The sequence below is a fragment of the Corella eumyota genome, chromosome 2 (genome assembly GCF_963082875.1).
Source record: "Corella eumyota chromosome 2, kaCorEumy4.1, whole genome shotgun sequence".
Lineage (NCBI taxonomy): Eukaryota > Metazoa > Chordata > Ascidiacea > Phlebobranchia > Corellidae > Corella > Corella eumyota.
The window spans coordinates 10,448,579-10,462,063 of NC_137491.1; the positions used below are offsets into that span (position 1 = coordinate 10,448,579).

Below are 13,485 nucleotides of genomic sequence, written 5' to 3' on the forward strand. Positions count from 1 at the left end.
AACTTACAAACTTTTTCCGCCCCCAGTCCAAACACTCAAACTTACACCTGAAAAGCTCCCGAAAGAGGACCCAGAACTCCTATTCGGAGATGCGGCGCGGGCCAGGTAGGGTTTCTTTCGCAACGTCATGATATCCTGTGACGTCATGTCTGGTATAGTGTCGTGCTGTTCTACAGGCTGTAGAACGGGTAAATCTGCTTACAAGTCAAAGTTAGCCATCTTAATGCTCTTTATGAGACTCTTATTGGCCTAACTATCACTCAAGATAAAACATTTTGCAAAAATTTTTCAGTAGAACAAAAGTTTGAGCTAATTTTTTTTGGGTTAGTTAGGTCACGTGATATTTTTGGCCAATGATATTGCATACAAATTAAAAATAATATAAAAAATTTTAAACTGAAAAATAACTGTTCTTTTAAAACCGCACAGGTCCAATTAACGTGTATACAAAATATTTTTTTTAAATATTAATATTCATAAAAGTCATGGCACTTTTATTAAAATTAATAAAATCTCAAAGCCTAAAATATTTCATTTTATTAGATGCACATTGGCCTAACTAACATTCAAGATAAAACATTTTGCAAAAATTTTTAGCAGAACAAAAGTTAATTTAGCAGGACAAAAGCTAATTTTTATTTTGTATATTATTAGGTTAGGCTATGTCAAATGGCTTTGTAATCGATAATATTTTTGTTTGATTTACAAATAGAGTTGGAAATATGATATTGATATATTGTAATTGCATTATTGACAATTTTAGCCTTTTATTTTTATTGAAACAAAGTTAAAAACTATAATCTTTAAGCTTAATATTCCATATTCCCTTTAATTTATACCATATAACATGTCAAAAAAAATTCCTAACATTCAAAAATCTTAAATCAAAATTTAATCTCGCCAATAAAACCAGATCAGCCTTATTAACGTATTTTTGAATAATTTTTACAAAATATTAATATTTTATATTTTGTAATAATAAAGTTATGACACAAAAACTAAATTTTTTTGTTAAGAAAAAACTCGAAATTAAACATTTTATTAGATGCACATTAACCTGACTAACATACTAGAAAAACAAATTCAAAAAATACTGAGCCTTTTTTTATTTGACGATGTTGATCCCTTATGACCTTACAACATAAAACATAAGCAAAAAAAATTCCAAAAATTAAAAAAATTTTAAATCAAATTTTAACATTACTGATAAAACAACCTTGGTCTTACTAACGTATTTCCGAAAAAAATTACCAAAAAAACAATTATAAGTAGTAAAGTAATTACAAAAAAGTATTTAAAAAAACTAATATATTTTTAAAAAAATCTCAATAATTAATAAATTTATGACACAAAAACAAAATTTAAAGTATACACATATTTTTAGTATTACCTTTATTTCTTTTTTAACCATTTTTACTATCTAACCTAAAAATTACTCTTATAACCACAACCATATCACAGTTATAAGCTTATACCTACCAGTTGAAGCCTACTTACAAAAAATTAAATAAAAAAGAAACCTTTATTTCTTAACGAGGTAAGTTTGGAAAGTAGACTGTAACGAATGGCGTGAAAATCACAGTTGCACTTGCCTACTGAGTTAGTTATTTGTTTTGGCACCTTCTGATAAGGCGATCTAACGTTTTGACACGAATTAAAAACTTTATGCCATGTGACTTGGAAGGAATTGTGTTTAAAATAACCGATTGCATGGTTACAGTTTTTGTTATACTAAAGTGACGTCAACTTGTATAACTTAGCCAAGATAGTACTGAATGTCTCACTTAAATGGTTTCTAAAAAATGTCACTTTTTTACATTGTCACATTTTTAATAAAAATGTTTTACAGAAGAAGAAAGGTTTATGCAGCAGCAAGCAAAAACAACACTATTATTTTCCTACAAATTATTTCACAGAGATTAGAGATATACAAATGGCATCAAATCAGTAAATTGGGTAAATAATTTCTTTTTTTCTATAGGAAAATGGGTATATTTTGACGTCGCTTTTTAATGTTCAAATAATAATAAAAGAAAAAGCAAGTACAAAGGAAAAACATAAAAATAACTAAAATTTATTCAGTATAATCAGAAAAAAAGTAATTTCTCAAAATAAAAACAAATTTAAAACAATTTCAATATCAGTTACGGTATGATAAATAATTAAAATACAAATCTCAATACCTGTTATCTAATAAAATCAGAGAAAAGATAACGATTATTTTTACCACAACATAAGATGTGTATTGAAGAAACAATATTAAAACAAATTTTAGTATTTCAGTAAGTCTACTGCTTAGCAGCAGGGCGAAATCAGGAACTTCATTACAAGAAAAAACAATAGTCTGCCCCACAAAGTGCAATTACAAACGTATCACAAATTACATGACAACAGCAACTTTACAACAGCTTTAAAGGTGTTTGCTGAATAAGAAAAAACATTTTAAAAACACTTAACACTGAAAGTAATGCACAAAACAGCACGATATTTTTTTACAAATCTAACCTAATTTCGTTGCGTTAATAATGATATAGGTTAATTTTTTAATTTTATTATAATATAAGTTCAACATAAAATCGTTATTACTATAAGGTTGGTAAATATCTTTAAACTAAATACACACAGTCAAGTATATTGACGTTTAAACCAACTGTTATGATTTAGTAGGTTACATGTTTCTGAAATATAATTTATTCTTACGTATTATTGGCTGAAAACAAAAAAAGGTTATAATTTTTCGATGGCCGTAACGCATAAATATATTGAACTTTTTATTTTAATAAAAGGGGATTGTTAAGTTCGAATATTTGTTTTGAATAACGTTATTTTGCATCAATTTTTAACGTAAACATAAAAAAAACTTAGCGTATGTATTGTAAATGTCACATTAATTATTCGTTCACTGCATTGCATCTTGATTTTTATTTTTTCTGTCACCTTAATAAGAGGGAGATGTGTCGAACTTTAATTATAAAATTTTAGTTCTCTAGCATACCAAAACATAAAAAATATGCTGTAATAATTTAGTTCGTATAATCCGCAAAAATAAACAGTGACATTCTAGAGCGACGAAGATGTAGATTCACTAGATGATAAACAAGGAAAACTACCATTGTAATACTGCAAACCTGGTTTGGATGACGTCACATTCGACCCAAGGTTGTTACCATTGTTATAGTTATTTGCGTGGTGCTTTTTCTGTATGATATCGCCGTCTATAAACTCTATATCGTCCAGCTGCGTGCGATTTCCTGTTGTGTATGGGCTTATTTGTCCTGCATTGTTGCCCGTCGCTGTTGAAGGGTTAAGATGATTTAGCGCTTTTAGCAGCCGCGCGTTGGCGCGCTCGAGCTTTCCGATTTTCTTGTGCTGTTCAGTAACGATAATTTCTTTACTTTCGAGTATTGATTGAAATTCTAGACGTTCCCGTTTTTGATCGGCCTCAACGTTTTCTAAACTGTAAAAATAAGATTTTAAGTAACCTTATTTGAAAATTTTTAAACCGATTTTGTTTCCAAAACTTACTGTTTCAGCGTTTTATTTATTTCCATTTCAGCTTTGTGTCTAAATTTTTGTTCATTTTGAAATTTTTCAACAGCACGAGCTTCATGTTTTTCCAATGCCCGAATCTAAATTTAAAAAAAGAATATAAAATTCAAATAAAGTAAAAAAATTCAAATAAAATTTGATTGACAAATAAAAAAAATAATAATCGAAAAATGTATGAAAAAATAAAAGATTTATGACGTCACCTTGTCTAACAAAACAGTTTCTTTATTGTCAAAAGTACGTTGGTTTGTAATACTTTCACCAAGCCTACTTCGTAATCTCTCTACTTCGGTCTCGAGTCTTATTATTCTCTCCTCGTACTGTTCACACATGCAAAATGACAAAATAAAATAAATGAACATGCGAATTACTAATTGCATAAACAAAAAAAGTACAAATTTGACAATTAAAAATAGACTATAAACGGTAACGTTTTTAGTAGAGCATATTTTTTTTAAATATTATACAAAATAATTTTCAACTTCAAAACAAACATTTAAAAAAATTGACATGCAACTATTTTAAAGCACTTTAGGCTAAGCTTAACTACATTAAATTTAACCAAAAATATATTAAAATCTTCTTACGTCTTTTGGTGTTAACACTGCAATAGGTTCGTCGTGATTTTTCATGTCTTTATTAGGAGTGGTAACACTATTCAGAATCCACTGCGCAGTTCTTGCCTCGGGTGAAAGGGGGTCTTCAGGAGTGGTTGGGGGGTGAGATGAGGTGGTTTCAGAAGTCTGGGGATTTTTATTAGTTGATGGATTGGGTGGTTTGTTGTGGTAGTTGTTGTTCCATCGTTGTGACTAAAATCAGAAAAAAAGTTATTAAAAAAAATATTTTTGAGAAAAAATGATTTACTTTCCAAGTCAGACAAATACCCATAAAAAATTATGTAAATTATGTAAATTAATAAATTTTATCATATTTGAGCCATTCAAAAACAAAATTACGTGTTGTGCTTTGGATGGCTGTTGAAAGTTAGCCGAATGCTTCGAAGTTTTAACTCTGGCTGCATTGGAGGTCGCAACAACAACTCTGGACTTGACTGCAGTTACTGGAGCAGTTACAAAACCATCCTGGTCTTTCGATAAATTATCTGAAAAAGAATTAAATATATTTATTTAAAACATTTAAAGTAATTTAATAGTTGATATATATATATAGTTTATAAAAACGCCTGAATAAGCTTTGTATATAATACTTTACAAAATTTCAGCTAAGTCTAAATATGAGAACACAAAACTTTATAGAACCTTAAAAATATTTCAATATAATAAACTATAAAATAAATAATGAGACAAAGTAAGAAACTGACCTTTGTGTTTTTCCCTTCTCATTTCAACCTCAGGCTTAGACGGGTTAAGCTCCATAATAACATCATGATCATTATTGGATAACATTAGACTCGGATAATTCGGGTTATCGTAATTCGTCTTCAATTTGAAAGATTCGGAACTTCGCCTGGTAACCAGAATATTGGGTTGGGATGGAGTACGATTGGGAACGGAACTTTTCCGTCCCTTATCCATTCCACCCACACTTGTACGAGGCTTAGGTTGAGGTTTAACGACATCCACGTTCTGTTTGTTGATCTGAAGCCCGGTTTTTAAATGAGCACTTGATAACGAAGGTGACGTCATCTCTAGCGAGTTTTTTAATCGGGCGCCATCTTGTGCTCGATCTGGTTTCGTTTTGTTCTGAGTGCTTTTAGGCGTGTCCTCGAAAACGCTAAAATTTTGCGACACTTTGTTGGGGTAAGGTGTATGGGGCTCATTTTCTTGGGGTTTCGAAATGTTGTTTTTACTAGTTTCAGATTTGTGGGACATTGAATTTGTGGTTGTTGACGATTGACGGGATGATAAAGAAGAACCTAGACTCGGAGATTCGATCTCACTTTCCTCCGATTCAGGCCGCCGATAATTGGAGGCAATTTCCAAGCTAGTTGGTGGCACTAGTTTCGATTTATTGTTTTTGAGTGAAATTTCGCTAACTGAATTCTGTGGCTGGCGTGTGGATGCCACATAGGTACGTGTCTCCGTGCTAAACACAGTTTCAAGGTGATGATTGCTCAAGTTTTGAAGGGGGTTGGTAAAAGACAGTGGTTGTTGACCTAAAAAAAACAAATTTTTAGATAAATATCATAGTTTAAATATCAAATAATTTGACTCAACGTATCTTTTACAGTTTTATTTCTAAGATCAATTAATAAAAAAACTGTTATATCCGATTGAAAAAAGACTTTATCAAACTAAAAAATCCACATGAAAAGACAAAAAATGGCTTACTTGGTGTTCTTGAAGAAGGTATATGATTATTCTGTTGAGCAGACTGGACACCTTGGCTATTATCTCCCCCTGCCAGTTGCATTAACGAGTCATGCAACGAAGTCAGTGTAGCGGGCGAGCTTATACCTCGCTGATAATTTGTCTTGTGTGACTTATAAGCAGGATTGTTGAACATCAGAGGCTGGTTTGGTCCTTGTTGTTGTTTGTTAGTGTCGGGTTTTTCTGTAAGTTGGGCTGTCGCAGCACTAGAGTGTTGTTGACGGTAGTTGTTGCTGTTGTTAAAACTACTGCTCACCTACAAAACAAAGTATAAATATGCGTAAATTAAAACAAAAAATAAAAATGGCAGAATGCCGCACTAACACTTTAAAAATATTGCAATAGTGCATAATTGCTTAAACTGCTGCAAAAATTCTTGAAAACCCAAAAACTTTTACTAAAAAAATATAAAAACTTCATTAATTTAAGTATACTTACAGGTATTGACGATTGGCTCCCAAGACTTGGGGGTGAATAACCGACTATCAACCCTCCCGGTTGGTTGTCGTACATCCCCTCCTCTGCTCTTCTGTTAAACTCTCGGAGGTCGAGAAGAGAGGAGGCAACACCAACTTCATTGAAGCTTTTTCTTTCCACAACTGGAGTACTGCTACATCCAGGAAGAAGAACGTTGGACGGAACACTAAATAAAATAAAAATTAATAAAACTTAGTAATTTTTTGATAAAAAAATTTTGCTGATTTTAGTAAATAAAAAAAGGTTTTGGGACAAACCATGTAACAAGTGTTTATTTAGTAAACAATGTTGTGAAAATCACTTTTTAACAAAGCATAAAGAAATTATCACATATCAAATTTTGTTATTAAATCTTATTGCTAACAATAGGCTTACTTAGTAAGTGCAGTGTCCTCAGAAATTTGAGTCAATGGAGCAGAAAGCTTTCTAACAGAAGTAGTATCATCATCCACTGTGTTAGCAAGTGATTCAGTTATTACCTTTAATATCTCAGGCAAATCACCAAGCTTTTCTACAGTTGCCTAAAAAGAAATATAAATTGCCATTTTTTTTGTTTAAGCACTACTAAAATGGTCATTAAAGTTAAAAACTATATTATTTTTATTTTTAATTAACAAAATTTCCCAAAACAAGCAAAAACAAACAAGTTACCGCATCTAAAGTAGGTATAACTTCCACGAAAAAAGCATGCAATTTTGCAAATTCTTTCCCCAGATCGATAAAACCCTGAAAACCAAGATTAATTGCTGGAATGGAATTGTCAGAAACATTATTTATAAAGGCACCCATGTCATCCCATTTTTCACGCACAAATGCATCCATGAACTGCATGTATTCTTCTTTGTTTCCAAATCTAAAAAAAATTAAAAAATTAAGTTAGTTGTTTACTTCTTTAAATATAAATAAAAAAAATATCTTGAAATTTTTTTTTGCTTGGGAAGGGATTTTGGATTAACTTATAATTAGTAAACTAAATTTACTTCTATTAAGTGATTAAACATTATTTAAAGTCTACCTGCTCCTGTTTGCCAAGTTTTGAATAACTTTTGCAATTAAAGTTAAAGTTCTTGAAGTTTTTGGATCCGGAACCTCGTTGGCGAGTCCAAATAAACTGGGATTCAGAATGGCAGGACACAAGAGGCGAAGAAAGAGAGATGCAGTGACTAATCTGTTTGCAATGCGGGGTCTTCCTGCTTCTTCACAATGGGATCGCCATGAAGACATAACTTCACGAAGCTCAGAAGGAAAAATGCTAAAAGTTAACAATAAAATTGTTTTTAATATATTTATTGTTACAACATTATTTTATAAGTACTATATATAGCTACTGTAAGAGCTAAAATAAACTTAAACAGTATTTAAATATTTACATATTTAAATTATTATTGCAATAAATTTAAACAGTATTAACTATTTACATAAATTATTAATAAAGTAAATCTGGTCAACTATTTTTTATTTTATACATTTGTTTATTATTTGTCAATAGAATCCAAAAAATTTTGCTGAGTATAATGTATTGGGAAATTTCTTTATGTGTCAATGCGTTTTTAAAAATCTATTAATAAATTCAGTGTCTTATAAACAATAAGCTTCATAGAGTATCGATATTCACCAATAATAGCTAAATAAGCAGTATTCAATTTGGGTTTAACACAATATATCATATTAAATATTTGTTTTCTGGTAATAACTTTATATGCAAATAATATTAAATTTAAGACACTTTATTAATAAAATAATTTAATTAAGTATTTCACTTTGCACCTAATAATAAAAAGTCTAAAAAAATTATTTATTACAGTTTTATAGTAAATAAAGTTTGAACTTAACGCTCACTTGGTCGAATTGGTTATCTTGCAAAGAGCAATCTCACAACTCATCCTAAGATGACCCTGATTGACATCCAGGGATGCGTTGGGAGGAAGACGACTTCCGTCTACCTCACATTCCTCTCGCATTGTAAAGAGAGCTTTAATGAACTCACCTAAAATTTTACAAAGATTGTTATGTAAAATTAATAGAAAAGCACCAAAAAATATATAACAACAACAAAAAGGTTTTTAAAGCAGAAAAAGTTTAACAAAAATGATTCATTCAAATTGTTAACCTTTATTAAACAGCAAATTTTTTAATTAATTCAACAAACCCCAAACTAAATTAGTAAATTTAACATTTAATTTTGAACAGTCACCGCATTCATAATTTAATTAAGTTATCTTAACAACAAGATTAAATACAGGCTTTTAAGTAGACATAAATACACACATTAGTGACGTCACATGGAGCTTAAATAAACCACAATACACTTAAAATTAAACCACCCACGATAATCCATTTTAAGCCTTTTTAATAAAAGCAACAGTGTTAATAACATTTTTTTTTGATAAAACAGTAAGCACAAGGTCATAAAAAAAGAAACCATACTCATTTAAAATTATATACCGATTCCCTAACAATATAAATATTAATTATTTAAAAACAAATAAAATTACAAATTATAGTGAAGGTTTAACAAACTGCAAAAAAATTTTTTCTTTTGCAATAATCAAAATAAAACGCCAAACACGTTTTAATTAACTGCAAAACACTGGCATGCTATGTGTTATATTACAAGAAGGGGCATTTAAACATTACATCAAATGAACAAAGCAATATTTCCTGAACATCGAGTGACTCATATGCAATACCGAGTTACGTAGCACTTGTGATGTATATAATAAATATGACGCCACACACTGTAAACAAGTCTGCTATTCTTAACCAAAACAATGATAAAAATCTCAAAAAAAGCACGCACACAAACAATACAAATCAGGAAGCACATTTACTAAATTTTACCACAAAATTTAAAAACATTTTTTTGGGGGGATTTTGGTAAATTTTAAAATAATTTTAATTTTTGTATCAATCTTAATTATATTATATTTAGAACTACAAAAATTTAATTTAAACACTATGGGCTTACCTAGAATGTCATGCAGATATTTCATTCCCACAAGTCTAAGGAAAGCCTCGACTGATTTTGTTCCAATTGTGTTTTCTCGGAAGATTAAACTCTCTTCTTCTACTTTAGCAACTTCCTCCATCACTATGTCTGTCATGTACTCCTAAAACATTAAAATTATCAATTAAAAAAAATTGATTTAAAAGTGTATATTTTTACAAAGCTTAACATTTACAAATATTTTGAAAGAAAATTGCTAAATTAATTTATCATTTAAAAGAACAAAGTAGGGCAAATTTGTTTTACAGACTTAAGAACAATTAAAGTGAATTTACCTTAATGGAACCTGTTCCATACATGATGTTAACCAGCGTTCTTCCAATTTCATCTTTCCTGGAAGCACTTAAACAAGTTTGTAAGGCCGAACATACACTTAAATAATTCCTGGAAATGTGCTCAGCAAAATTTTTGTACTGCTCAGTTGGTAAAACGGGGGTGGATAAAAATCGGGCTTTGATCCTAATGGCCATGGACTCGCCTGCCTTGCTTTTATTATTGCCACTTGGTGTCGATAGAGGGTACCTGTGTTTGTAATTAAATATTTAAAAAAGGTAAATTATAAGTTTCTGGGAATAAAATATATGTACGAAATGAATAAATGCAAAAATTATTAATTGATTTACTATGCTTTCTTTATTGCATTTAAATTTAGTTATTTTTTACTGTTTATGACAGCATTTTACGGCAATTATTATAAAATATTTATCACAATAATAAGTCACATGCAATAAACTCTATATATAATAAAAACTTTATGTTGTATAACTAGACTATTAGAAAGTTGTTTTAATTAATATTAATAAATAATTTATACTAACCATTTTTCTAAAGATTGCTGGTTAACCAAGTTACGAACAGGTAAATTAACAAGCCCAATATAATCCTTATCCTTCTTTTTCTTCTTATCAGAATCTTTATAAAGATGAACTGTGATGTCATCGATTGAGGGCATTGAAGTGAATTCGAATTGTTCACACCATAACACACTGAACACAAATATTTTTAAAATTGACAAAAAATTTCAAGGCTATTTTTATAAAAGCTAAGTAAATAAAGAAATAATAAAAAAATGAAAATAAAAATAGTGTAATACACAATATATATTCATTACCACATACAAATTTTCTATAAAATGAGTAATTATTGGGCCTAATCTATAAATTAAACACAGTGTTGATAAAGAATGACTAACTTGACCAAATCAGATAACAAGTGATGCTGCAATTATCAATAAACAACAAAATTAAAACATGCTTATAATTATGAAAAAAAAAAAGAACTGACGTATCATTTTTCCATTTTGAAGTGGTTCTTGCAAATAGGTGTCGGTCCAAACAGACTTCACAAAAATATTTCTTTTTTGATTGAACACCCTTTGCTTCTTGAACAAATAAGATAAGATGATGTTCCGTTCGACGAGAGTTGTCCTGATAAATGCAATAAAAATTATTAAAACAATTATCAATAATAAATTATATATATATATATGATTTTATTCTAAAAAAGGTACCAATCTAAACCTTATAATTTTTATTCTAAACAGTATATTAATAAAATAATATAGAAAACTCTGAAAATCATATAAAAAATGTCCTATCAATTTTACTATAAATAAATTTTAAATGAAATTTGATTTCAATAACATTTTAGCATATATATATATATGCTATCTTTATATATACATTAAATAATACAACACCTTTAGTTTACAACGAAGGTAATTTTTAAAAAAGCAAACATACCAGATTAGGGTTGATTGCCCGCTTAATTTTCTCTATCCAAGTTTCTCTTTCACCAGCTGAATCACAACCAAAACACCTGGTTCCATTTTTTGTTATAACCTAATCAAAATTTGAAAATGAATATTTATTTTTAAAAAATATTTAAAAATAATTAGAAAATTTAAAACCTATCCTGAAAAGTACAATTCATTTTTGTGATAAATTCACACAAAAAACAAAACCTTTTTAATGCCTACACTCTTGTAACACAAATAGATTTTATGACATAGTTTACATAAAAAAGTACACTCACCTCGAAACAGTAATTTCTGCCCAATATACTGTGGTGTAGGGGTCGAACCGAGGCATCATAAAAGTCAGAAGGGTTCGAAGATAGATCAATAACATCAGGTGACTCAATTTGAGGCATGAAAAAGGGTAAATCAACTTCAGTTCGATTTATTTGACCTCCTTGTGCCATCAAAGACCTACAGAAAATATTAATTAATTAATTTCTATCATTTCGCCTGGAAAATGATAATAATAAACCTAAATACCATTTTAAATACAACATTATTGTTTGTTTTATCGTTTTATAAGAAATCCTAAATATATTTGTTTTATAATATAATAATCCTGAACATAATCTAAACTGAAACTTACTGAAAGCAAGGCATAATTCCACAACAAAAGAAATCTTGTCTAAAACCCACTCCAATAGACAACATATTTAATATATTAATTTCATTACAAAACAATCTTATTTTCCTTAAACTGATTCTATTTAAACTAATTTAACTCCCAGTTAAATTAAATATCTCTTAACAATATATGCTGTTCTTAAACACACTGGCATAATTTGATTAAGCCTAATTAGGTTTGAAACACACCGCAGTATATTATTCACAGTGACCTACATCACTTTTCTACATATGCGTGCCATAACTAAGGATCAAATGACGACAAATTCTTTCCTGAAGCCTGTGCAGTTACACGGTAGGCCTGCATGTGCATGTATGTTGTCCCTAGTTAACGAAACGTATTCAGGAAGTTATGTGGAGCACTGAGCAGCTATTTAATACCTCCTTAATGACCAGAAACTCGACTTAAATGTTTAAATTTACCACAGTACACATAAAATACTTGATTGCACAACGATATGCTATTTCTGACTATCAAGTCATGTAGCTTCGAAATAATAAAAAAAAAATTTAATACTTTACTTAAAAAATACTGCTATTCTTATGATCTTATCTTTTTCTATTGATTGCTGAACCTTTAAGACTATTGACGTCAGTTTAATGTTATTTGTTAATCTTTAACCATTTCACACAATGCCCCAAAATAGCAATTTTTACCAATTTTTGTGGACTTTTAATTTCAATCTATACAGTACATTAATGTTTATAGTTAATAAGTTAAACAATTGCAATCAACATTTCAATAAATTTAATGAGTGATTGCTTCCTCAACAGGATAAAATATTGTTGAATCACAATATGACGAGTATTAAAACTAATGCAGTATATTGACATCGATAAATGATATCATTGTATTCATCCGACGCATTTGAATAAAATTTTATAACCAAATTTGCAAAAAACATGACTCACAACTAGATCAACAGCTAGATCATTATTAAGTCAAAACATAAAACAAAAAATCTGTATACATTTATTTTAAACCTGAATTTTATCAATGTTTGTTGGTTTTAAAAATATTAAGTAATATTTCATTAAATGTTATTAACCAAGGCAAGTTTAGGGTATATCACTTACCCAAATATACCATAGACCATTGTGTATTTATTTGTTTACTTTTCAGATAATTAAGGTTTTATGATTGAAGAAATAAAAAAAGCAAACATAAATATTTACGTTAGATCCATAACAGGGTAATTTTCTTTTCCGGTTCCCATTTTTGTACTTTTACTTCGGCGAACCGATGGCTGGATTTTCTTTTGCAAAAAATTCTAAAATTAAAAAAAAGTACTTTTAAAAGTATGTTCATATAAATAAATTTATGTTAAATATCATTTACATATTTTTGAAACAGTTTAAAGTAAAGCTATCAAATAAGTTTACTACAAATTAAGTCTATTACAAACAATTTTTGTAAATACGTTTTTAAGTTATATTTAGAAGTACTGTCAACAGCTTAAAAGCCTACAGTAGCTAGTAGGCATTAATTAAACAAGCTATCGAAAAACGTTTAATTTTGGACCGAAAACTAATTAAAAATCTAGTATGGAAAAAGTGCACATTAAAATCAGTTCTATATGTGCACGAGTAGAATTAATTTGACAAGCCCAGACTTTTAATGATAATTGATTTATTTTTAACAGTTTGCGATACTTTAACGTTTCGCACATGCTTGCGCATTCGGAAGTAATGTGCATCTG

At 29.3% G+C, this 13,485-nt stretch overlaps 1 protein-coding gene across 6 annotated transcripts in view; it reads right to left on the reverse strand.

Annotated features, from left to right (window-relative positions):
- Positions 1-1,809: 1,809 nt before the first annotated feature.
- LOC145741178 (uncharacterized) overlaps positions 1,810-13,485 on the reverse strand; it is a 28,965-nt gene continuing 17,289 nt past the window's right edge. For 4 of the 6 annotated variants that reach the window (XM_082558713.1, XM_082558716.1, XM_082558711.1 and 1 more), the window contains 19 exons: positions 12,962-13,056; positions 11,398-11,572; positions 11,106-11,204; positions 10,648-10,790; positions 10,182-10,349; positions 9,639-9,885; positions 9,325-9,466; positions 8,196-8,343; positions 7,372-7,608; positions 7,008-7,209; positions 6,732-6,877; positions 6,318-6,522; positions 5,841-6,135; positions 4,871-5,665; positions 4,506-4,651; positions 4,137-4,358; positions 3,753-3,869; positions 3,526-3,629; positions 1,810-3,457 (listed from right to left, as the gene is read on the reverse strand). In XM_082558713.1, coding sequence (XP_082414839.1) covers positions 3,061-3,457; positions 3,526-3,629; positions 3,753-3,869; positions 4,137-4,358; positions 4,506-4,651; positions 4,871-5,665; positions 5,841-6,135; positions 6,318-6,522; positions 6,732-6,877; positions 7,008-7,209; positions 7,372-7,608; positions 8,196-8,343; positions 9,325-9,466; positions 9,639-9,885; positions 10,182-10,349; positions 10,648-10,790; positions 11,106-11,204; positions 11,398-11,572; positions 12,962-13,056 — 4,083 coding nt within the window. In that variant the 3' untranslated portion in view covers positions 1,810-3,060. Of the gene's footprint in view, positions 3,458-3,525; positions 3,630-3,752; positions 3,870-4,136; positions 4,359-4,505; positions 4,652-4,870; positions 5,666-5,840; positions 6,136-6,317; positions 6,523-6,731; positions 6,878-7,007; positions 7,210-7,371; positions 7,609-8,195; positions 8,344-9,324; positions 9,467-9,638; positions 9,886-10,181; positions 10,350-10,647; positions 10,791-11,105; positions 11,205-11,397; positions 11,573-11,747; positions 11,854-12,961; positions 13,057-13,485 lie in introns of those variants that run through there. The other 2 variants (XM_082558717.1, XM_082558715.1) reach the window with 2 other exon arrangements.